Source organism: Macrobrachium nipponense, chromosome 1 (assembly GCF_015104395.2).
Source record: "Macrobrachium nipponense isolate FS-2020 chromosome 1, ASM1510439v2, whole genome shotgun sequence".
In the NCBI taxonomy this organism is placed as follows: Eukaryota; Metazoa; Arthropoda; class Malacostraca; order Decapoda; family Palaemonidae; genus Macrobrachium; species Macrobrachium nipponense.
The window spans coordinates 172,812,529-172,839,874 of record NC_087200.1 but is presented as its reverse complement, the minus strand read 5'-3'; the positions used below and the strand labels follow the sequence as shown (position 1 = coordinate 172,839,874).

The 27,346-nt window shown below is 35.5% G+C and overlaps 2 protein-coding genes across 3 annotated transcripts in view; one reads left to right on the top strand and one right to left on the bottom strand.

The window, feature by feature from the left end:
- Nucleotides 1-1,090, bottom strand: part of LOC135219844 (KAT8 regulatory NSL complex subunit 2-like) — a gene marked incomplete at its 3' end in the record, with an annotated part of 39,907 nt that extends 38,817 nt beyond the window's left edge. Inside the window, 1 exon segment of the mRNA XM_064256955.1 lies at nucleotides 569-1,090.
- A 413-nt stretch (nucleotides 1,091-1,503) lies between these two features.
- LOC135219841 (cyclin-T2-like) overlaps nucleotides 1,504-27,346 on the top strand; it is a 44,886-nt gene continuing 19,043 nt past the window's right edge. The window contains exons 1-4 of one of the 2 annotated variants that reach the window (XM_064256953.1): nucleotides 1,504-1,691; nucleotides 9,718-9,928; nucleotides 10,064-10,187; nucleotides 20,665-20,710. In XM_064256953.1, the coding sequence (XP_064113023.1) occupies nucleotides 1,546-1,691; nucleotides 9,718-9,928; nucleotides 10,064-10,187; nucleotides 20,665-20,710 (527 nt within the window). In that variant the 5' untranslated portion in view covers nucleotides 1,504-1,545. Of the gene's footprint in view, nucleotides 1,692-9,717; nucleotides 9,929-10,063; nucleotides 10,188-20,664; nucleotides 20,711-27,346 lie in introns of those variants that run through there. The other variant, XM_064256954.1, reaches the window with a different exon arrangement.

Below are 27,346 nucleotides of genomic sequence, written 5' to 3'. Positions count from 1 at the left end.
GTATTATTACAAAATATAATTAGCCTACTTATATGGGGTAACTAGAAGGCCTTCAAAGCAATAACCCAAGATGAAAATCATGACAAACATACGTTTCTGATAGTAATGCGTTATCAGTATTAGCTAGGTAGTACATACCATTTGATATCTTGCCAAGCGTACGCCTACGGAAATACTCTCGACGTTTGCCCCTAAAATTTGTAAAATGTCAACAAGATACCTGGCATTAGGTAATGCAAATAAGTCAGTTGTTAGTTTCAATACAGTTGCGTGTTACGCGGTCTTTCTAATACGCTAACCTGGGCGCTCTTTTTGATTTCCAAGGTCATCGCCCGCCAGAGTATGTTCCAAAAGGTATCAAGATCCCCTAAGTTATAAGGTCTCCTGAAATAACGTGCAGTCGAAAAATGCACAAAATAAATAAATAAATAATATATTAAATAAATATATATATATATCTATATATATATATCATATATATATATATATATATATATATATTATATGGCTTAAAGGAATGTGTATAAACCCACTACTAATGGGATAAAACCAAATGTCAGATACAAACCTCAGTGATCAGTCTAGACAATATCGGGCCGCTGCATAATTCGGGGTATCCAAAGGCCTACAATAGGCAACTGTGTCTGCACAAGTATTCCAAAACTCCTTAACTATTTATAAAATCCTAAATAACAATCACTTTCACTATAACAATTTCTGATGACATTCAACTTTCTTCTAAGAACACGGCAATAACATACTGAAATCAAGAAACTTGTACTTTCCCACTTCGAGAAAAAGACAAATGACAATCGGCACGGTTCACACCGAGCATCATCTGCTTTCAGTTGAATCAACGCAAGACGCTTACATTGATTATTGGCAGTAATAGCAGTAAAAATACTATCAGGGGCCCAACTTCTGTAATATTATCCAATTATTTTTCTAAGTTTCATGGTGTTAGTTACCTTCACGTTAACACTTTTTCTTACACCGTAATTAACACAAAACATATTATATTTCAGCAGTCGAACGTACACAATGCTACTAGGATCACAGCTACCCACAATCTGTCGTAACTTTTTCCAAGAACCCATTCCATCACATTTTGGTAGAAAGATTTAAATCTTTTAAAATACAAGTAACATTTGATTCATTTGCGTACAAAACTTCTATTATCATTATAAATGTTAAATAAATGTTAAATTTATTCAAATAGCTTTCTGTACTTGACAGATATTCCAAATTTTTCCCGATTAAAATTAATTCATAAAAATATCACGGGAACTTCCATCAGTGTGTTAGTGTTAGAGAAAGTCTTGAGCAATTCTTATGCAGTGAAACTTACATTTCTTTAGTTGAAAATTTATAGAATTTAGCAATTGCTTTACGTTTTAAAAATAACTATATTAGTAATTGTATTATGTGTTTATGTGAATTGTTAAAACTATCGAATTATTTGCAATTACGCTATATTTATCAACCAAAATATTTGGAACCTTCGAGTTTCCGGTGTGACGTCACCACAGTCCGGTGTGTAACTCCATGGCGGCTGATGAAAGATGGTATTTTACAAGGGAGGAATTAAACAATTCACCCAGCCGAAGATGCGGAATAGACGCAGAGAAGGAATTAAGTTATCGCCAACAAGCTGCACATTACATACAAGACATGGGCCAGCGGTTGCAAGTGTATCCTTTTATATTACGATCGAGAAAAGTGTTGTGGTTATGGCCTTGGTTAGCGTACTGCAATCATGTTAAGTGTAATATCGCAATGGAGTGGTCGATTTTAAGTGTTCTTTGTGTATCAGTTTGATCTCTGGGGCATGTGGCTTTTGTGTGTTCCTTTGCGAAGGTCTGAAGTACATTTCTTGAACTAAAACCCACCATGTTATTGTTATGGTCAAGAGATTTGTCATGGTCGTGTCAGCCATGTTGGCTCACATGACTTAGATAAACGTGTTTTGTGTGTTATTGTTCTCAGGCCTCCTTTTTCATCGTGTAGTAAATAATATTAGCGTGGAGCCTTTGTTTTAAGTCAGTATGGCAATTGCATGTGAAAGTTAACAATAGGGTGGTTCACGATTTGGTTATTTACGTCTTAGATGCGATGCCAGTCCCAGATTTTGGTAGGTCAACGGGACCCGTGCTCTACTTAGGAAGGAAACGAGATATTTGTATTTGCGGGTTTTTTCCCTTAAGTTCTACCATAATTTGTGGTTACAGATGTAAATGGCATTATATTGGAATTGGAAATTCGAACTTTTTATTTATTTAATTTTTTTTTAATCCTATTTCATCATGCCAAACTGCCTTAGCTTAGGCCAGGTCGATCTGGTGGTTTTTTTCTGAACATACTATCAAAGCCCCAGTAGCCTTGAATTTAATTCTAATCAAAGCAGCTTTGCATTAAGCTAGTTACGATTGGAGTGAATGGACCGAATGTAGACAGGCTCACATGGTCTGGCCTAATGTGAATTATAAACCTTGTGTGATAATTTAGGGTAGAACATCACAGCAGGCCAAGCAGGCCACCTACAATCAATGCAAGCCACCCTCCGAAAAAGTACATTATAACGCGTCCTGACACCCGAGATGGGCATCAGTCGCGACTTGTTGTTGGTGAGAAACGGAGCTAAGACCTCTACTCTCCTTTCGAAGTAAGTATTTTCTCCAAAGTTAGAAATTAAGGCCAAATTTTAAGATTTAAACGGGTACTGAAAACGGTCTCAAAACGTAGTGCAATCTCACCAAAACGCGTTCAACATTTTTACTTACAACTCGAGGTATTTTAGAAGATTGACGCCATCTCGATGTTTACGGAGTAGCTTGTGTCAATAAACTAACCATTTCCTGTGATAAATCCGCACACCACTTGTACCCACAGACGCTGGAGCACTTTTATCACAACAATCGAAACACGATTTCTCATCAACAACAAGCCAGGCGTAAACAGCTGTTGGGGTAGAAGATGACGAGAAGCGTGCTCTTGGCTAATTTTTAAATAAGTAGTAAAAATCAATATTTTACATATTATGATGATTAATTTGAAAATATTCGTTATTGAAAAAGTAACTCGACTCTGACTCAAATTTAAGTAATTATTTTTCTGAATTAGAACGTTCTTTCAAGTTCTGATTATGACGTCACGACATCTTGACTTTCGTACCTATTGTAAATAATTGCTATACTCAACTGTCATTGCAGAACAGTTTACCAGTTATTCATGCAGATTGTTATCAGCTATACATGTAATTGTTATAATCGTAATGCGCATATATCTTTATTATTTACTTTTGGTAATATGAAGATGTTTTACTGCTGGATTATCGCCGTAGTGTGACGCAATCGTTTTCGGTCCATGGGCCTCTGTCTGTTTTCGCACCATAAGAAATTATGGGGCCGAATTTGCAATGACCAGAAAGTCGTTTAAAAGAGGAAAGTTAGCATTGAGGGGCATATGTTTTGACTTAGAAAAATACAAATTTATTCAATAGCTAGCTTGTAAAAAATACTTGGTTATAAAAACTTGATTGACAACTAAGCAGCATGTCTACTATGGGTTTCAGAGACAGTGCCCCAAAACAAGCACGTTTTTGGGCAATACCTATTTCTGTAACGAACACTCTTAACAGAACGAGATTTTGCTATAGTGCATTACACCCAGTGCCGTAATTTATAAGGGTATCGTGAATCACTAATCGTAAAGAATAACGGACACTTGTCCTTGTACCAAGAGACAAAAACTCCATTATGCATGATACGAACACGCGTATAAAGCTCCACCTACCCTCTCCCCAACCCCCCCACCCCCCCTCCACCGCCATCCCTTTTCTTCTTCGTTCCTCCGTTCCTCCGCCTCTCTCTCTCTCTCTCTCTCTCTCTCTCTCTCTCTCTCTATCTCTCTCTCTCTCTCTCTCTCTCTCTCTCTCCTCTCTCTCTGTTGCCATTCGGTATGTGTTGACCCTCCCAAACTGGGTATAAGACTACACACAAAACGTTGAAATTGGTGAAATTAGGCTGTATTGGAAGTATATATACATAAATATTAAAGCAATTTTATCATTATTGCATTACTATGACAACTAGAATTCATGGAAACAGTTTATAACCTGTTTTAAGCGTCACCCACGTAATAATACGTTTACCGCGATCTACTCGGTAGCGCCTTCAACGGGATATTACGTTCAAGACTTTAACTGTGCTTGTCAAGCCGTCAGCCCCAAAATAATACGTTTACCGTATAGAAAGTGTAGGAACATCATTTGGTAACACTATCAGCACATGGTAAACTTATTTCCAGCCTGGCAACTCTTTCCTGGTGGTCGCTTATGCTATAAAACTGCCTGTCCCTATTGGTTTCTTTCAATACGCTTCGGGCGTTTATATCGAGACAAATTGGATTTCGCGTCTTTCACAATGAATGTCCCGCAAAGAGGAGGCATATTTCTTCAGGTGAGATCAATCAAATACTAGATGAGGAGGAGTGATGATGATGAACCTATTTGATGATGAGAGCTCTAGTTCTTTGAATCCGCCAGTGATGATATACAAACTTTTCTTCCAATTGCTGGGAGTGAAGATGACTTTTCTTTGCCGAGTGACTGGACTCCGAGAGAGAGGAGAGAGAGAGAGAGAGAGAGAGAGAGAGAGAGAGAGAGAGAGAGAGAGAGAGAGAGAGAATTTCCTACAGTAATTACAGTATGAATAACAAGCATAAAAATCAATATTAACTTTTGAAAACTATCATCAGTGCTGTGATCGCTGATTACAAAAAAAGCGTGACGGTACGTTAGCAGCGAGCTCATCAGGGGCGGACGCTTAACAGGATAATAATGGAACGGCGTATGTGTGAAGCCTCCACTAATGTGGCAACGATGATTTTGCCATTCTTAGCATGCAAACATTAAAGGTTACATTTATTTCTGGCATACGATTATTGAAAGAAATTCAAAATACTAATAAAGACTGAAATCAATGAAAGTGCTAGCAAAAACAAAAAAGCAAAAAAAAAAAAAAAAAAAAAACCTAGTCGATTCCTCTATGCACTTTTCCGTATTCGTTCCTCTATGGTTTTCGGCAGCCAGATGTACGAAAACGGTGTTAGAAACATTTGATTTTATCTACTTAGAATATCTGTAATTTTTCGGGGTAATTTGGTTGCAAAAAAGGGATAATATACATGAATTAAATCAAAATTTTAAATAACAATGTAAATTTAAACTAAATAACGAGTAAAGTAAAACAGTTTGTTTAGGGAATAAAACTTTGCAGTTTCGTCGTCTGCTGTTTGTAATTGTGTTATGGCGCGCGCGCTTAGAAACCAGGAACAGCAACGGGTTTTAAAGTGCAATGTGGAGTGAACTGAGACCAAAATGTGTATAATAACAATCAAATAAGCACTGTGGAGTTTCAGTTGTGATGGCAGTAAGGATAAAAACCGCCGATTACAAGGTAAGAATGAATTCAGTTCCAACCATAACCCCGGGAATAACAAGTTTCATACTTTCACTAATATAGGCAACAAAATGGTGTTTTATTGTGCTGATTACAACTGCAATCTTGAGTAAGATCAATAAACGTTACATACATACGCTAACATTGTTCAAATGAGTGCTGGGAAGGCTGGGGAAAGATGGTGGCCGTCACTGATGAGAACCGTCCATGAAAAACGTAGCCGCCATATTGGATTTCAAAACTGCCTTGAAAACATATTTTACGAAGAGCTCACATGCTTATTTTAGTTCGTATATGGCTTTCATATATCACAATATGTTTGACGAAACTTCAGTCTTTTAAATGGTATGCTTAGAGTTGCAATTGTATTCATGTTTCACCAATTAAATATCGAGTGAATAAGACCCGTCTACCGTGATGAGGGTTGGCCTGTCGTGATGTTTCCCCCTAGTATTTCTGTAATTTGTGTAATGAAGACTTGAGTTTATCTAGGGTACTTATCTGCGGCAGCCTAGGACTATGGCAGTTGCAGTTTTTCTATGCAGTTTCACCTCCTGAATAAGAATTTTAAGTAATATTTGTTCAGACGACTGTAATTAACCCCCCAGGGGCCAGTACTAAACACAGCGAAATACATTGGACGCCCCAATCCCTAGCGGATGTCGTATCGCGGTTACGTTCCTTGCAGTCCGTGCGAACTGCTTCTGTAGAAATACCTTTATCTGGTCCCATTCTGCTAAATGTACTCTACATTGCCTCCCCCTTGCATTTGTTAAACAGATAGTGCTAAAAGAGTAGGAGGGTGCACTCAATATATTTTGCTAAATCCATACTTTGTGTCTGTAGTTCTGGTGATATTAGTTGAGCTTATTGTACAATCATTGGTTCGTAAATTTTAACTACATTAACATCAACTTCATGGACATCTGTGAATGTAGCTATCAATTATACCATTTAAATAGGTTTTTAGGTAGTATATAGGGGAATCAACCGAGTGGACTAACTGTGCCAGTCTTGCCCGTTTGTTGATCTACCTTCTGAAAAAGTACTTTTGGAGAAAGAACTTACTTTGAAAGGAGAGTAGAGGTCTCGAGGTGTTGCTTCCACCACCGATGACTCATGACTGGTACCCATCTCAGGTGTCAAGACATGTTAAAGTACTTTTTCAGAGGATAGATCAACAAGTGGGCAAGACTGGCACAGCTAGTCCACTCGGTTGTTTCCCCATCTTATATTTAATGTTAAGTGTAAATTATAGGTTAGTTTAGGGTAGTAGCTATGTGGAATTTGTGTTAGATATAAGACAAACAGAAAATATTCAAGTAAAGTACAGAGTGGCTGGCCTCTGCCATAGTGCGACCATCTTCCGGGGAAAGTACTTAAACGTGTCTTGTAACCTAGGATAGACGTTAGTCAAGAGCAGCGTCTTGAAGTAAGTTTTTTCTCCCAAGTCACAAATTAGGCCGTAATTTCCTATTTTCAGGAAGTGGGTCGCGCTATGGTAGAGGTAGCCACTTGGTATTTTACTCTATAGGGTGTTTGCTACTTATCAGAAAGGCCAGACCCGAAAAGCATATGATAAGTTGTGGAGCTACTGTACTGTATGCTGAACCTATCATTTGAAGTGCTTCTTGTTACAGATAACTTTAATACATCGAATTGTTGGCTTGGTGTTATACAGCAAAGCTTTTAGCTATTTAGGCCTGCTAGTCATGGTAGGAGGATGAGTTGTTCTGCATTTTGAACATACAAAACCAGACTCTAATATGTAGGAGTATCTTTCAGTAGAAGCTAGAATTGATCATTGTAACCTGGTAACAGGGTAGTTAATGGTGGTAGGTGGGTGAAGGGAGGGGGTATCCATTCTCACCATTTGTCACTATGCTCTTATTTTCTACCTGTTGTCAAGTTCAGATTTCTTGATGTCCAATGCAGAGTGGCATGTTGAAAATCTTGTGCTTTGCTTTTCTGTGTGCATTGTGACTTTCTTAAATATGTAAGTAAGAGTTTACAAACTATTAGCATGGATCTGTTCCTTGTGTTTTGGGGTAACCCACGTAGCACAAGTAACAATGTTAGGCCTGGATATACCTGTCACTTTTATCACATTTTACCAAAGTGACAATGCCACAAATCCCTTGAGATCTGTTGGGTATATGAACAATCTTAATTGATTGTTCAATATCCAAGATTCTCTTGGATAGAAAAGCATCTTGTTTGGGTTGTATTGAGGGCATAGGGACTGGTTCTTTATGTTGGAACTGGACTGTTTATTTCTTCTCATTATAAATTTTTGCTTTAGAAGGCAAGAGCATGCTGCATGGTGGTGGTAGCAAATGCCTCTGCCAATTTCTTTGCTGTGAGCTTGGCTCCTGAAGAAAAATGACCATGGTAAACCCTCTTTGGCCAAATGCTGTATGGTTCCCAGAACTGCTGGCTTGCTTGGCAAGCTCTGAGAGATATCTTGTATTCCATTCTCCCATATTTTGAGGTTTATCAGCTAGTGCAGTCACTCCAACAAAGTGCCTGGAGTTTATCCAGCAGTTCTTTGTGAGTGAGTGCCTTTTCTTGCAGTATTGTGCAGTTGATGTTCAAATATCTCTGAAAATTCTTAGTTTACATGTACTAGGGGAAATGAGCCATCATCTAGATAATGTTTACCAGGAGAAATGCGCTATCTTCTGTGATTGGGTCATAGAAGGGTTGCTGTTTCAACAAATGTGGCCTTCCTCGTGGCCTTTTTTAGGACAATCTCTTCTCAGTATCCATGGTGAAAGGCTGTCCTTTACCTTGAACCCTGCGTAAATCTCTTAATTAGACTGCATATGCCCATGAAGAGGTTCAAAGAAGTCCTGCCCCCCTCAGTGCTTTAGCCTGTGGAATGGGATGAGACCTTCATCCTTTGTGGTATATCTCAGGTGCTATATGCTCCCTCAAGAGAGGCCTTGGACTGAGATCTTCTCTTGAGGCTGTCTTCCTACTAGCCTTCACCTTGGAGAAGCAAACGAGTTATAGACACACTTTCTCATTTGGCATGTGGATGTTTGGAACTCCCACTTGTTCTTGTATGTGTGGTGAAAGCCCAGACGCTGTCAGTCCCTGATGAAAGATATAAGAACCTTTGATTTCCATACTTCAAGGCATTATTTATAGTGCTGATGATAGGCATATGTATGTGGTGTGGGACATGTTGTTACCTAAGAAGTAACTAAATGTTTGGGCCAGAGGTTTGGTTCTTTCTTGCTTATACCAGCAAGCTAAAGATGTAGCCCAAGAACACTATTTCTCTGGCAGTAATTAAATGAGCTTACAATCCCTCGGGTGATGTGAATTGGCATGGAGTATTGGTGAAATCTTTCAAAAGTCAGACGGACATTGTTCCATTTCTGGTGTTTCAGAGTAACTTTTAGTAACAAAGATTATGAGGACAGATGTTTGAAACATTAGATCAGCTTATCTTCCTCCTACCTGAGGGATATCATCCACAGGTCTTAAGACACCTTTTTCAGGTACCTGTTGTGGCTGCATGACAAGTAGTGTAGTTATCCAAGTTCCATGTGAAAAAGGAAGCTTATCATCCAAAGTAATCACAGGACTTCAGGTTGCGATTGAAGAATATGGTTGGTTTCTCTTCTCTCCTCCCTATGAGAGGCAGTAGTTTGACATTTCTAGATGGAGATTTAAACCTTCCTGTCGGTTATGATAGAACCTCGCACCTTTGGGGGACTGGGACTGAGTGTCTCCTTTGTGAAAGGTGGATGTTATTTTTTAAAGAATAGATAAATTATTTTAGTTATTTTATATTTTTCCTACCTAGCAAACCAGAGCTTTCTATCATGATCCCATTTCAACAACCCCACTTATTCTCTCAATGACAGCAGATGAAGGGGGAGATTCCCCTAATCACTCCTCCTTATTGCCACTTAACTGTCTAGTTACCAAGTTTTAACATCTGCATACAGCACAATGAGGAATATTGCTACATATTACGCACTTGATTGTATCCATTGGAAAATATAGATTATATAAAAATGTTAATTTTGTGTAAATGATTTACTAAAAAGTTGTCAATTGAAACACCTTCATATAAGGTTAAAATATAGTTAAGCTTCCTCTAACTTTTTCTTCTATAGTAGCCCATATTTTGTCCCCTTTTAACTAATCCAAGAGTATCTAGCAGTATATTTTTTTACCTATGGCTATTTATTGTTAGTTTGTGTCTAATCAGAATGTCAAAGTTTCCTTAACTGCTGTTCAGTAACCAACTGGCAATCAACACTGCCATTGTCTACATGCATCGGTTTTATATGTATCATTCATTCACCCGTTTTCATCGTAATGCTATAGCACCAGCTGTACTGTTCCTTGCTGCAAAAGTGGAGGAACAACCCAGAAAATTAGAACATGTGATCAAAGTAGCTTACCATTGCTTGAACCGTGATCAGCCGGCTTTGGACACCCAGTCTGAGGTATGTGTGGGCCTTTAAACTGTATTTCTTAAGTTTTTATGGGTATAATTTTTTCTATTTTTGAAAATATAACCTTACCATTGGTTATTGCAAATTTTCCTCATAGTTTAAATGAATTGTCTTTTTTTTTTTCAGATTTATTTAGAAAAAGCCCAGGAGTTGGTGGTCAACGAGAATATTTTACTGCAAACATTGGGCTTTGACGTCGCAATAGACCACCCCCATTCCCATGTGGTCAGATGTTGTCAGCTCGTTCGCGGTAAGTATCTAATTTAAGAACTCAATAGGGTGATGACCATAAGGGGTGCTTGGAATGCTAACCTTATTGAAGCTCAGTACTCTTAGCAATGCCTGGGAAGTGACTGTTGTACATCAGTTAGTACAACAGAGCTAAGACGGGCTATAAGCACCATGTTACGTGAAAGTGGTGCCTTTTCCATTTTTGTTTTATATCAAGAGAAGATGAGTTCTTCACCATTTTGTCCTTTTATTTTTTATTGATCAGTATTATGTATCAATGCCCTTGGGCTATGAGTAGCTCTGAATTTCTTATCTTGGAGAGATTTAGTTGAATTATTTGAAGCTTGTTAAACCTCATTTATTCACTATTAGAGTAGTGGGTGTGTAGGTGGTTGGTTGCGTTGTGTAAACTTCATTGGCCATGATTAATGCTGATATTGAGGACTGTATATTTGCTGGTCTGTATTAATTGTAGATGATAGTGTAAAAAGTTTTAATGCAAAATATTCCTAAATCTTCAGATTTGAAAAAAATGATCATACTGTGAAAGAATAGGTTCAGGTTGTATGCTTTACACATTGTGAAAGAGTAGGTAGATGGTATATGATTTATTTGTAAAAACCCCTTTGGGATTTTGGCTCAAGTCGTAAACCAATACCCTCATCTTTAGATTGTTTCATGGAAAAAAAGTGTCTTCTAATGAAGGTTCAAACCTGCTTTCTCTCTCTCTCTCTCTCTCTCTCTCTCTCTCTCTCTCTCTCTCTCTCTCTCTCTCTCTCTCGTCTCTCTCTCTCTCTCTCTCCTCTCTCTCTCTCTCTCTCTCTCTCTCTCTCTCTCTCTCATCACTAACTTTGTGGCTCCATTGCTTTCTTCCTGTTATCAGCACCTCAGTGGCGTGGTTGGTATGGTGTTGGCGTCCCACTTTGGTGGTCGCGAGTTCGATTCTCGGCCATTCCATTGAGGAGAGAGAGATGTGTATTTCTGGTGATAGAAATTCACTCTCGACGTGGTTCGAAGTCATGTAAAGCCTTTGGTCCCGTTGCTGAATAACCACTGGTTCCATGCAATGTAAAAACACTAGTCAAACAAACAATCTTCCTGTTATCTGTCATTCTTTTCTATTCATATATTTTTACCTATCTCTCAAGTTACTCAACTTTACATTACTCCATTTTCACTTCTAGTTATAAAAAGATTCTGTGAGTGAGCCCTATGAGAGTAGAAATTTGGCTCAGTGATCTTGTTATTTAACACTTTTTTTTTTTCACATAAGGCCATTGAGATCCATATAATCTCACCAGGAAAGTTCCACGGCTTTAGATGTGTCTAAGAGTGACTCACTGGAGATTTATATGTGCGCTGGGCTTGGTAGTACCAGTTGTGCAGGAATTAATTGATTTTCACCTATGTACCACCTGCATGAAATTCATTGTTCATTTAACAAGATACATGCCATTCATCCTTCCATTCTTGATGAATGTACTATAAACAGATTTGGTTAATTAAGAAGCTACCATATTTGATATTTGAAAGGGGGGGGGATTCATCCCCAGGTCATATATGAAAGGCTACTCTTATCCCTGATTCTCCATCACTGTAGGCTAAATTTTCCTTTGATGGTCAATACTACCAAGCCCAACTCCATACTAAAATTATTTACCTATACGTACTGTACAGAGTTGTTGTTATTATTACCACCAGCACTATAAGTATTGTTCTAATGGGTCCACAATAATACAGTGTTGCGAGTCTGTGTATAATTCTAAAACAAAAATATACACTGACTCACAACACACTATTATTGTGGACCCTTTAGAACATTATACGTATATACTCTTGCGATAGAAAGTTTTTCCCAACTATAAGTATTATCTACTAGTAGTGTTGAAGAAATTACTGTAAAGAAAGTACCAGCAACATTTATGCATATTAGCCAGATCATCATCTTACATAAATGTGCCTCAGAAAAAGCCTTGCAACCACAAAGGTTTACCATGCAAGTACAAATCAGAGGATGGAAACTTTTGTCAGGGTGGCTGTCTGTTGTCCATCCTATACGTGCATCATTTCTTCTGAGAGAGAAAGTCTACAAAACTTATCCTAGCAGATTGACAGTTTTATTTACAGTAGTTGCATCTCAAAACTTTTTTCAAGTTAGTGAAATCATACCAGAAAAGCAGTTGAGTAGTTAATACTTCCCTCCTCCTTCAGTAACTGCTTGGTCATTTGTGAAACAGGTCTTTACCTTCATATGGACACAGTAAGATAAAAATATGAATATAATCTTCATAGACTTAATCAATCATTTTAGTGATGGCTTCTAAGCACATGTACATAACCTGATTTTCCACAGTAACCAGCAAATATTTTAAGTGTAGTAATCAAATTCCGTTGTATGTATTTGGTCATAGCACTTCCATAGGTGTACACATTGCCTGAATTATGAATTCGGTGGTGGTGTTTTGATTCTATTGTTTTTAATAGTTTAAAGAAACTGAATCGGTGGCCTTGTTAAACCATTTATATTTACAATATATTACCAATTAAAAACCATGACCATGATTGCAGTGTGATTGTAAATTTGTCAATGGTTTTATAGTAAATTATTTTGTTTCATTTTAAGTGTGTACGTAGATGTAATGATAGGAAAAGAAAATAAGTACATTGTAATTAACCCTTAAACGCCGAAGTGGTATTTTAAAAATCGTCTCCCGTATGCCGGCGGCGTTCGCGAGTGAGCACCGAAGCGGATTTTAATTATTTTTATTTATTTTTTTATTTTTTTTTTATTTTCATTTTATTTTTATTTATTTATTTATATTTCATTTTTTTTTTTTTTTTTTTTTTTTTTTTTTTTTTCCCAAAAAAAATCACAGCATGCTTAGTTTTCAAGATTAAGAGTTCATTTTTGGCTCCTTTTTTTTATTTTTTGTCATTGCCTGAAATTTAGTATGCAACCATCAGAAATGAAAAAAAAAAAATATCATTATAAATATTGGGATATTGACAGCGCGAAAAAAAGATTTCATATATAATTGTATACAAATCGCACTGTGAGCAAAACAGTTAAAGCTAACGAGTTAATTTTTTTTCCTTGTATTGTACACTAAAATGCGATCATTTTGGTATATATAACACATTGTAAAACAATCAAGGCAACAGAGAAAATATTATCACAAAATGATGCATGAATTCGTAACGCGCGGACGTAAAAAAAAGCAGTTTTAAAAAATTCACCATAAATCGAAATATTGTGATAGAGACTTCCCGTTTGTTGCAAAATGAAGGTAATTGATTGAATATTACTAGACTGTAAGTGTTGTAGCTTACAATTGCAGTTTTCGACCATTTCGGTCGAGTTGAATTTGACCGAAGGACGAATTTTTTCTATTTATCGTTATTTATATGGAAATATTTCAAAACTGATGAAAGCTACAACCATAGGTTGTTTATTGTTGTATTCTACATGAAATTGCACACATTTTCATATTTAAAACTTTATGTAATGGCAAATTTAAAATAGTGCAAACATTACGACAATCGGACGTAAAAATTTCTGATTTTTTCGGCAGAGTTACCGCACGGACCTAAGGAAATAGTTTATTTCATAAATTCACCATAAATCGAAATATTGTGCTAGACTTCTAATTTGTTGTAAAATAAAGGTAAATGGTTGAATATTACTAGAGTGTAATAGTTTTAGCTTACAATTGCGTTTTTCGACCATTTCGGTCGAGTCAAAATTGACCGAAGGTTGAAATTTTGGCACATCGTTATTTATATGAAAATATTTCAATACGGATAAAAGCTACAACCATGGGTTGTTTTGAGTTGTATTCTACATTAAATTGCACACATTTCCATATATAAAACTTTATGTAACAGCTAATTGCAAATATTACGACAATCGGACGAAAAAATTTATGATATCTTCGGCAGAGTTACCGCGCGAATGTAAGGAAAAAGTTTAAGAGTTTTAGCTTACAATTGCGTTTTCTACCATTTCGGTAGTCAAAATTGACCGAAGGTTGAAATTTTGGCACATCGTTATTTATGTGAAAATATTTCAAAACTGATAAAAGCTACAACCATGAGTTGTTTTTTGTTGTATTCTACATGAAATTGTGCACATTTTCATATATACTACTCCATGTAACGGCTTATATAAAATGGTGTAAAAATTATGTCAGTGACGAAATAATTTCTGAGATATGTCGCTGATACTTTTTAGTGCGAGAAGAAAGAAATTCGCGCTTGCGCGATTGGGTAACGATTGTAAACAAAACAACAGCTTGATCCGTGGGCTCCCAGCATCCCCCAAGGCATGTGATTCAAAAGTTTTCACCTAGTAGGCCTTTTAACTATTTTTCCACAAATTTTTAAAAAACTTTTTTTTGTATCGACGTACCATACGTACAATCGGCACCCAACAGACAATTTAAATCGACGTTAATACGTCCAATCGGCGTTAAAGGGTTAATTGTCAGTGTAAGTTATTTGTGAAGGACAAGTTTTTGAGGTTTGCTCAACTTATATGCCATCACTTACTGCTATGGGCTTGAAGTCTCTCCAAGTTTGTAAGAATTTTTAATCATAGTGAATTTTGTTTTTAGGTCTTTAAATATGCTGTTTGTTCAATTTTGAAATATGCAAAAGAAATAGATTGTGCTGAGAAAGCCAGATTTGAAGTGTTAAAGTAATATTAGTACTTGATTCTTTGTAAAATTTAGACAATTTACAATTTTGAAAAATTCCATACCACAATTACGTAAATATTAGTCACATGATTCGTAAATATTTATAAATTGACTTTTTTTAGAACGTGCTGTAACCTGTAGTTCATCATAGTTACAGTCATATTGTCAAGAATGCCTCATCACCTTTTGTGAATTAACTGAGAGTTTGTTGTAGTTTGATTTTATTGAAAATTAAATTAAAAATGTATTATTATACCTATAAGGTAAGGTTATTGCATTGTATTAATAATCTTGCAGGTGTTTTTTCCCTAAAGAAAACAGGTTTTGGCCAGAGCAGTGTTTATATATATCGAGTTGTCACATCACCGTGATTCATGTACTATATGCATTAAGTTACAGATGTCCATTAATATCTAATTTGCTCTACCTCGGAATGATTATATTTGCATATATGTTAACCATAGGGGAATGTTTTAGTTGATAAGAAATTCATTGGCTTGTGGGCGCAAACCAGGAATCCAAGAATTCAGGATGTACAGTAAAGTGCTTTAAACCACATGGCTATCTTGTCGTGTTGTTTAAAGTACTTAACTGTATATCCTGAATTCTTGGTTCTGTGGTTCGCGCCCATGAGCCGACCAATTTTTTTTATCAACTATAAATTCCCCTTCTGTTAACATGCATGAAACTATATTAATTACAAGGTAGAACGAATTAGATATTAAAGGACACACACACACACATAAATACATACATATATACATATATATATACATACATACATACATATATATACATACATACTACATACTTGATATTTTTATAAATATTTTGCGTTAAGAATATGAAAAATTGTTTAATTAGGGTCTTTTGCTGTTTGAATTGTACACCATTTCAAGTTACAGGCAGTCCTCAGCTTATGACTTTCGTAGGTTACAACACTTTTATAATAATAATAATAATATATTCATCAGAAATTTTTACCTGGCTTGTGATGCATGTTCCAGGTTATGATCCCAATCCGACAGAAGAAAAATGACTTCAGAATAGCAAAATAATCAATACGTATTTGATTTTTTTCAATGAAAAATGCAATGAACATGCAGTTTACATAGTGGTTTTCAATACACCAGAAGCATTAAAGTATTAAAAGTAAGGTTTTCTTAGATTTTTGACAATGATTTGTTTTATGGCAATTTTCGGCTGACGCCGCGGTGAAAGAATGGAACCCCCGTCATAAACCGGGGATTGCCTGTAGTGAAGGTTTTACTTGCCAGTACTTAATATTACTTTTTGTTACAATACCTGAAATTGCTCATTTATTGGTACGTACAATCAAATATGACATGTTTGTTGAACTGCAAAAGGCTGGGTCAAAAGAGTTTTGCCTTCATCGTACTTATTTCCCTTGCTTTTTGAAGATTTTCTTCATTTTGCATTAACCTTTTACAGTAAAGTTTTGTTCATGTTTCTGGTGAGGAAATTCTGCCAATACAGCATGAAGGTGCATTTGCTTAGTCCAAACTAGGAGTGTTTATATTTCATTGGTCACTTCTGAGGGTACCTTTGATGATATATTTCATGTTTACTGTCCTGTAGTGAAGATGTTTGATGTATCAAATTTTTCTATTGGGATTTGTGTGAAAGGGGCAATTCAGGTTGGGCTTCATGGAAGAATCCATGTTTCACTTTACATAAAAACTAAACTATTGTCATATGAGCACCACTTCCCAACCATTGGCATCAGATAGTGAACCTATTTGTTAATATGGTCATCTTTTGACTTGGTGATAGTTAAAAACTTTGCAATTATAAGCTATTTTCACTTTAAAGGGGTTTTTCCTAGTATGGGATGGCTTCAGTGTAAAGAACATTGGTCACTGCTACAGTCTTACTGTTACTGCAATATCATGAATAAACTACACGTAGAAAAATTTTTAATGATAGGAAGTAACAGTATCTGTAGAAAAATTTGCAATGATAGGAAGTAACAGTATCTGTACAGTGGTGTCCTATAACGTGTAGAGGGTCTGAGATTGCAATGCACAGTATCCTAGCCCTGAAGTCCAGTGCAACCACATGCCTTAGTCAGAATATTTACTGTAATGCTGCATTAAATGACTTGCACCACCTCATAAAAGTTTAAACATAACCTAAAGCTTACAAAATCATAGGCCTAATCAAAGGCAGTTAGTTGTAGACCTAACTTTTTTTTTCAATGGTTGCAATAATGAACTTGTTAATGTATAAATGTATTTGTCCATAGTTCTGTCATTCAGTTCAGGTGAATGATTTAAAGTCCATATACATGTATTTATTGGATGTACCTTAGCCCTTACTAGACAGACATGATCATATAAGGAACTGTTAACAGCTTTTGAGCGAACGCTGGGCTTACTCATACGAGTATTAATATGATGCACTAGAGAGGTTGCATTAATTTAGCAGGAAAGATGTTCATATCACTTAATGGACCATAAATGACTTATGACAACTCTAGTACCCCAGTACAGGACAGAGAAGGATCAGTGTTTTCTCGAGACTTGATGGGGGATTGTACTGACCCTCTCTGTCTCAGGACATCTTTTTATTTACTGGAACATAAATATACCCAGGGATTGCTGTTGGTTTTAATTCTTATCTTTCATGATATGTCAGCTATACTTTCACTTTTACATGTTTTTTCTAACATTTCTTTGCACTTTTCTTTGTAAAATTACATTTAGAACCAACATACTATTGTTAAAGACAAGAACCAAAACCAACAGCAACCCCTTGGTATATTTACGAGCAAATTTACAAAAAGACGTCATGTGAGACAGAGACTTAATACATTCCCCCTAGATGTTACAAGCAGAACTGAAGTCCTGAGACATCAGATTTGTGGGTTTAGCCAGTGTAAAAGTGGCCATTAGTGAATTTATGGGTTATAGAATTATTGGCACCTCTTTCCCGCCTGATTCTTTCTAAATCGATGCCGCTTAATATTGTTTATCTACACGATCAATCCGTTCACACCCCAAACCTGTTATTACTACTCCCGAGGATCAATCTGTCCATTAAGGGTTGAGTTTTCACGGAATTTAGCTAAGGGCAGGGTTATGGTACCTATCTCCCAGCAAAAACAGGGTATCTTCTGTATCTAGAAACATCATTGGTATAAAAGGATGTTTATATTGTTTTGTAGACAATCTTGTTCATTGCTTTAACAGCACTGTGAACAAAAAAAACTTGTAAAATGTCAGTCTATGAATGATTTTAAATTGGATCAAGTCTGATATACACTAATTTGGACTGTTTTATGATATATAAACATTATATGTATAAACATCTAGAAACAATATTGATATAAAAGAATATTTAGATTGGTTCATGGACAACTTTGTTCTTCATTTTGATGGCACTGTGAAAGACATTGTAAAAAAAAAAAAAAAATGCATGGAAAACCAATGTGCAAAAAATAATTAAAAATTAATTGTTCCCCCAATAAGACTTGTGTTTATTCAGTATTATTTGCAGAATCGGTGGTAAATTTTAGGTAATCTGTATATAAATCAAGAGAGGATAATTTTATTATTTGATCGATTATATTATCAATCTCATTAATAGAGAAAATGGCTTTAGGATAACTTAATCGTCAGAATCTAATAGACTTGCGTAGTAGTAACTATTTTGCTTTGTGCTGTTAATGGAATGTCTGATTCATGTTTTATACCAGAAAATGAGCAATTCCAGTTCTGAACTTGCCCACTGCCAAAGTGTAATAAGTTAGAGTATAGTTTAGATAATTATATTTTACAGAAAGTTCAAATGAGAAGCATAATGAAGACGTGTCCTCAGTTTGTAACTGTTTCACAGAGGGAAAAATATACCATTATTACTCTGATGATAAATTTCTTTGAGTTGTAACTATCTTCTACAGAGTTGAAAATGCTTCGTTGGTGAAGGTTATCCATTCCTGGTCTTATCCTCTGTCTGCAAGATGTAATTTATGGGGAGTCAAGGATATAGGTTTTAAGTTCTAATATTTAGTCATATTGTAATGGTTCTTGAGTAAGGTTTACTTGTCAAGAAATATGCAGTATTACTTTTCAGATTTGCTTATGAATTAAGAAAAACTGAGGTTGATACTGTTAGTTTTATGACCTCTTTGGTGTTCAAGTTATCTTTAAAATCAGCTATGGTTATATTATTAGCATGTGTCTGTAATTTTTATACTTCACACTTTTTATTCTTTGTTTCCAGGTTGTAACTGAATGAATTCATTACCAACTATTTGGATTTAGATTGATTTTTGGGATGAAGTTTATAGTTACAGTAATACATAAGGTCTGTTGAGCTAATACAAGACTTGCATTTTTATCTAAATTCAGGTTGCACCTTAATGTCAGACATATGTATACATATAGCTGTGCAACAAAAGTAATTAATTATTTGAGGGATGCTGTACTGCTAAAAATTAATTGCCATACTTTGTATTTTTCTCACTGTATTTTCTCACTATTTTTGGGTGGAAGACAGAACATTGTATCCACTTTCCTAGGCATTGTCAATTTTTTTTTTGTTTCTTAAGTAATTTGTACTAAGCAGTTTACTTTGTTAACAGGTATTGAAGCAAGTTAGCATCACTTTTCTTTGAGCAGAAGTTCTACCTTAAAATAATTGATTTTGTTTTTGTACTGTACTTGTATGAGACAAGACATAATAGATCACAATTTGATGTGGAGAGGTGGCTGTTTACAAAAAAGAAAAATAGTGGGTCTGTTATCCCAGGCAAGATTCCATTACATTGATTTCAGCTATCCAATATGTGTAGCATGCTTAACAGATTAGTGTGTCAATTGGAAAGTATGACATTTACTTTTCTTGTCTCAGTCTTATGCGATAAGCTAAAAATCCGGCAAGGTCTGGTTATAGGACCTGTTCATGAAAATTCTTACCCCATCAATGAGTCATAATTACATCCTCTAGGTTCTGCCCAAGGGAATTGTGCGATTTGACAATTGAGGAAAATAATTTGTGAAACTAAAAAACTACACTGCTGGATGAGTGGCGACCAGAGTGTGAACAGATAGGTTGACCCTAATTATATCAAGTTTTATACTTAACCAGGACTAATTACTGAGTCAGGTTTGGGAATTTACTGATCATAACAATGAGTGGTAAGACATCTGTAATTTTCAGTATGTTCCCAGATTTAGTTGTCGGTATATCAGAATTGTGGTGAATTACGGCCATTTATGTTTGATAGTATAAACTTTGTCTTTTTATTTTGATAATTCTGACCGGTCAAGGTGAACATGGTTTTCAATTTTGCTTTCTTATCCATACTCTGGTTTAAAAAAATATTTAATATGTTGAATGTTTTATTTGGAAGGAATTTCAAAAAGAATCTTGAAGTTTAGTTGGTGGAATATAAAAATTTCCTCATAATGTGGTATTGGTCACTTGTATATTATGGTATAATCTTATCTTAGTGTGGATTTCAAGACATTTTAAGTTATTATTACTGAAAATTATTGCTTATTTTTCAGAAACCCTTGACTCGGTTATCCAGAAACTCACTATTATTAAAGTTTGTATATACGTACTAGTATGTGTTTTATCGAATGGTGTTAATACTGATTGGTGAGTATTTTAAGCTAAGGAATTTTATGCATATAAGGAACATGTTCTAAATATATTCTTTTCTTTTTCCGGTGGTTGGCTGCCCTCGGGGGGCGGTCGGCTGCGGATCCACCCCACTTCATGTGCTGTGTTCTTGGTGCCACGTTGCTGCTGTGCGCACACCAACACCAGCCACCAAAGATCTGGCCCAAACCTCATATTTTATGGCCACTTCCAGGTTATTATCACTGGATTGCATTTGTAAATACTTAAAGGTAGCAAGTTTCAGTGGGCCCCAACTCTATATGTCATGTACAGAGGCAGTCTCTTCAGACCTCTATTAACAAGCTGTCAAACAGATCACCAGCTCTACTGCTCTTCTTTCTGCTCCCACATCATCATCACTTTTAACAGCTCAGCAGCTGTAACACTGTTGCACCTTATGATTGTACTAGTCATGCTCATGGGTGGTTGTTTCAACACTGCTAGTTTTGGTTAATATGACTAGGCATTTCTTGGATGTATTCCAGACTAAATGGAACTATATTTCTGTCTTGGTATGCTTCAAGGTCTTATATTAGTTGTATCACAGGAAGCAGTCCTTGTCAGTTTTCTGCGTGTAATATTCAGTCATACTTTGCCTGGGATTGTTTTAAGTTTATGGCCTTTTTGACTTTGCGTGATTTTTTTTTTATAATAATGGTAGGGAAAATAAAAAGTCAATTTGCGCTGGTTTACTCAAACTTACATCAGTCAGCAACATTATCAACATTGTTACTTGGTCGTTGATATGGTGCGTAGGATTGTTTCCTGGCGAACGGTTTTGTTATTTACATTAGTATGAAGGAAAATGTATATTTAGAGACTGCAAAAAGGTTGAATTATTAAGAGTTTGTTTTTGTATTTCTATTTAATGGTATTATTAATGACATTACAGTTTATAGGAGCGTATTTTATTTTTAGTCATGGTTTGGAATCAGTAGCTGATGTTATGCAAGTTATACCAATATTTGGTAACCCATTTGATATCGATGGTCGTTTCTTTATAATGATAACATTAGGTGATTAGCTGTAAAGTAAGTTCAGATAAATATTCTTGGAAATTCAGATAAAGTAACTCTGATTTAACTGTAAATATTCTTGGATATAGGAAGTTCTTTGGAAACTTAAATGTTTGGTCTTGCTTACCATTATGAATATACATTGATTTAGAGTGCAAATATTTATGGGTGCAATTCATGCTTGCTGATCTTCCAGGTTTGGAAGTAGACAATTATTTTCAAGATTTTCCAATCAGATGTTTAACACTACTGACAAGTTATAGGAGTTTGAATGGTATTGGTACTTTGAGGTAAGGAAGTTGTGGTGCATTGAAAATGGTATCATCATATCCTGTTGTGCCATTGATTCGTCTCACATCTACAGTTTAACTGTAGACACATCAACCTATTACTATCTTTCATGTTCAGACATCATTTCTTCTAGTGTGGCCATGATTCTTTGCCCCTGGAACTTCTTTAGACTAACAAATTAACACTATAGTTTTATCAGATTGCATTTTATGTATGAGAATTTGCTTTAGTGATTGTAAGATTGTAAGTTAAGGTTTTGATATAGGCAGTTTTCAATATTATTCGGTGGCGGGAAATTTGCAAGAGTTCAATCCAGAATCCTGGGTTTAAAATGATGGTGGTTGTGATATTGAAAGTATAATTGTTGAAAATTACATATTTCCAGATAGACTGGCTTTCTTAATACAGACAAAACCATTTTTATGTTATTTGATTTTAAGTATTTTTGTTCTAGTATTTGTTAATCACAGTGCCTTGTTCAACTGATCCCAAATTGCTGGGTTTCATATTTACAGCTGCTGAGTAATTTTTGCTGGAATATTTACTTCAATATGTTATATATATACATATATATACACATATATATACACACATTTGACTGGTGAAAATCTTCTGTTACAACAGATTTCCATCTAATAAAAGGAGACCATAAAAATACCAAATTATAGAAAGTAAGTACTACTATATTTCAGGGAATGCTGTCTCTCTCCAGATAGGTAATTAATGAGAAAAATTACAGAAAAGGTGGTACCAAGAGATCCATCCACAGGAAGCCGCTAACAACCAGATCACTCCTAGTTGATTATTTCTCTAATCTTACACGTTGTTTGAAGAAAGACTTCATCTAATATCTGAATCCTAGGCCCCCTTGAGATGTTCATTACTTGTCTTTTTTTAATCAAGGCTGACTCTTACCATCTGGCTCTTGTACCAACATATGCTGCTGTAAATTATAAGTGACAAATTCCAGTTTATTTTGTGGTTATGGTTATTTATATGGTTGAAAATGACTGAACTCTGTTGTCCATATCTAACTGGCCGATTATGTTGTATTAATCTCTGGGGAAGTGATTTTCCTGTAAAACTGATGTAAGACTGGTCACGGTGCAGGTATGGGATTTTGTATATACCTGTATGGTTGGGATTGGTTTTTGTTAGACATTAATCAGGGATTTGGGGAGGTAAAGTCAAAAGGGTTAGATTTTCTGAGTCTGTGTCACTGTCGTAATCCTGTCTCTGGTCTTGTCTTGAGGCAGTCAGTTGAAAATTTAAGTTTGCTTTATGAATCGCTTTCTCGATTATATGATCAGGATACTTTGAAGATGAAAGCTGCTTACGAATTAGCTCAATTTCCTTTTCCAGGAAATCTTGGGAACAAATTCGTAAGGCTCATAAGAATAGGTTGCTGGCTATGCCTATTTTAATAGAAATGTCATGATAATTAAAGTAGTGAATATATGAAAGTGAGAATGTTGGTTTTCTGTGTATGGTAAATTTGTATTCTGTTGTGCCTCTAATTATTAAAACAAGGAAAGGAATTTTGTTGCCTGTTTCCCATTCAACTTTAAATTTGATGCGGGGCACTAATGCATTTAATTTTGAAAGGAGTTCGTTGAAATTGTGCCACCCATTATCCCGAAATGTTAGAATATCGTCTACATATCTCATCCACAGCATGTTTTTGGGTTTTATTGCATTTATTACTATAGTTTCAAAGTATTCCGTGTATAGATTGTCTAACCCAGGACTTAAAGGGTTACCTATGCTACACCCGAATTTATGCTTATAGAATGATTCCTCAAACGAGAATATGCTATTAGTTACACAACTCCTCAAGGGCCAGTGGGAAATTATCAGAACAAAGGGGCTAATTTTTCCCTCAAAAACTAGAACATCCTGTACTGGTACTTTTATGAATAACGAATGTACATCAGGCTTGAAAGTTTTTATGTTGTGAAATGGTATATGTGCTTCTCTGAATCTGTTACAAAAATCTTCCGAATGTTTAATTCGACTGGGAGAAAAAGTGCCTAAGAAAGGGGAAAGGAGGCCAGCTAACCATTTAGAAATTTTATAATTGAAAGCTCCAGCACCTGAGATGATGGGTCTAAATGGAAGAATATCATTGTAAGGTTTGGGAAGGCGTGAAAAGTAAGGCAGTTTTGGGTTAATGACTAAATTTCTCCAATAGTTCAATGCTCTTTGTTTTTTTCTTGGCCAATTAAGCTTACTTTCCTAAAAAAAATTTCTGTGGGGACATTTTGGAGGGGATTTTTCCATCAGTTTGTCTTAAGTGTTTGTGTCACTAAGGAGTTGATTAGGGTTTGCCGTCTTTGTCTGTCGGGTTCTACATATTAGAACATTAACTATTATAGCGTATGGATGGCTATCATAAATCTTAAGGGGACAGGGTATTTCTTATTAAGGCAGTTAAAGCATTTAGTAAAATGTCTTTTAGACATATTTTTTCACGGCTGTAATTTTTATCCAATATGAATTTATCAAAAGCAATTATAAAGTATAGGCTATTTTTACGGTCTGACATAAGGACAAAGCATAAGTCTAGATTTAAGACTAAGGGGGTTGTTAGATAAATTTAAAACTATTTTTTTGCTCAAGATTATTCCAGGCACTAATGTTTATTAACTTACTTAACTTTTGGGAAAGTCTGTTGGAATGAGTCTTGCTATTAGTCAGCAATGTCGGAACAAAATTAAACCAGATACCTGTATGTATATGTGATCCGTTGTGAGGAGACGAAGATTAGACTGGGTTCCATATATCACTGCATAGTACAAAGATGTCATGTTTTGTGTTTGTAATTCTTTCCTCCAGTAAAATCTTGTGTGAGTGGGAAGGGGTCCGATTCTAGAGTCCATCTCCCGAATCCATACATTTTTGGAATTAAAAATCCCACACCTGGATGGTATTAAGACACACTCGGAAAATCTAATCCTTTTGCCTTTACCTACCCAAATACCCTAGCCAAATCTCTGATTAATGTCCAACAAAAGCTTATCCCCAAATACACAGAAGTATACAAAATCACACAAAATCCCATGCCTGGACTGTGACCAATCTTATAATGGTTTTACAGGAAAATCTCTTCTCCAGAGATTAATACTACAAAAACGGTTGGTTAGATATGGACAACAGAGCGTATCTATTTTTAACCATATAAAGAACCATAACCACAGAATAAACTGGAATTTGTCACGATTTATAGCAGCAAATGCCTGTATTAGAGCCAGATGATAGAGTCAGCCTTATTATTATTATAAAGGATTGGTTTATCCAGACCTCTGAGCCTAACATAAAAAAAGGGTCACCTGGGATTCAGATATCATAGATAAAGTCTTCCTTCAACCAGTGCTTAAGAAGATTTAAGAGAAATTATCAAACTAGGGTGACCTAGTAGTTAAGCGGCTATCTGTGAATGGGTCTCTCGGTATAAATACTGCCTTACCTGTAATTTTTTTCAATCATTATCTACCTGAAGAGACACATCAGTCTTTGAAATATATTACTTACTTTCTATACTTTGGCATTTTTATGTGGATTCTGGATTGTCTAACAGCTTCAATTGCATGTGTAGGTCTTGTTGGGAGAAATCAGATTTTTAGATGAAGGTAGGCTAACAGCCTTTGTTACTAATAACATTGATACATACATCACTGTTTTTAGTTTTAAGAAGTGTATTCCAGCAATTTTTTTTTCTCCAGTTTTGATATTTAATGAAAAAAGCAGTTGGGAGAGCTGAAGAAAGAGACAGAGCAGTTTAGCATTATAGAGAGTTGTCTGTATGATCATTGCCCAGAAGACTTGTAGAAAGAGTGAAAATCAATGGAGTGAGGAGGAGGGAGGAAACAAGAGTAAAGATTGTATAAGGGCTCACTGTACCTTGTTGCTGATGCCACAGGGCTAGCTAGTGCTCCTCTCTCTCTCTCTGTCTCAGTTTGAGGCTTAAAGTGTCCTGTTGGGAAAGTAGCCCGGTAGGGCACCCTCCCTCAACTAATGTTGGTGTGTGACTTGTGGAATTGAGATAGAGTAGAAGTGCAGCAGCCCTTTGGTGAATAAGTAATTCAAAAGTGCAACAGCTTGCTTGGCTTGCAATATTTTGCAATAGTGCAAGCTACAAAACATGTTGGGAATCATCATATAAAGGTCTGTGGTATGTTACGTAGCTGTTTGTTACTTTTTTTTTTTATGTAATACTACAAGTATTTCTGCTAAAGAGACCAGATATTGTTCTCAAGTGCGGGTTTGATATATATATTTGATTAAATGTTCCCTGAATTGTTGATAGATGTAGAACTTTATGTTCAGACTGGACTTTTTCCATAATTTAAAAACTTAAGTAAGTCAACTTTTCATTAAAAAAAAAAAATGGAAGGGGGTGTTGAGTAGCAGGGTTTGTATTTTAGTAGGTAGTGCTTATGTGAAAATTCAAAAATTTCATGGTGAAACATTTATGTGGAAATCATTCCCTTCTATTGCATCATACCCATACTTTGTAAGATTGAATTTATTAATGTTTGTTTGTAAAATATTTTGTGTTCTCAGCCCCTAAACTAATTTACTGTCAGATGTTGTAGGGCCACACTGTACAAGAACAATATTTGTTTTTAAAAGATTGATTTCTTAATAGTTTCGTAGATTTTTTGTAGTTTTACATGAATTAGTCAAAATGCCAAGTTTTAGAAGTCTGGATGCCATATTTTAATTCCTTGCTAGGTATATATCATTCTTATGTTCAAAGTTATTACAGTTCAGTGTATGCAAAGGAAACTGGTCTTGTAGTCTTGAAGATGTGTGGGCTTGTCACATATGAATAGGGGACAACCTTTTGATGATAATAATTTTAATAGAAATAAATATGTAAGCATGGGATACATTTTCAAGAAATTAGTCATGTTAGTTTATGAGGGCTAATTATATGTCCTATATATACTGACTGAAAGCACACAGCACATGGGGCTTTTCATCACTGTCAACATTATTTACTAGGATACTTTTTAGCATCCGAAAGTTTTACTATTAAAAATTGGATCCAAAAGCTGCTGCAGCCATGCTGTTTTAGTTTTTATATAAATGTTAAGGAAGATTGTATTTAAACCTTGTAGATATATGCTTTAGCTCATATATAATTAAAAAAAATATAAGGTTTAAAGTTTCTATCCATGTAGTTATAGCTTTTATATAATTATTAGAAAAGATAGGAAATAAAGGCATAGTTTTGCTGTTGTAGGTTTTATAATTATTTGGAAATCTATAAACAGAAATATTAAACTTGAAACTTATAACATAAAACAATGCTCTCTTGTTCACAAAAGTATATACAGTAAATAAGAAAAACTTAAGTAAGCTGTCTAGATGCCATGGAAGATTATCAGATGTAAACATGAAATATGTCATAAAGTTGTAATCTGTACATTTTGAGCAGCTCTGGTTCCAGTAGCACATTAATCACTTTTTGAAGGCCCTCAAGAAATTGAGCGCGCGCACACAAGATCGGGAGTTTG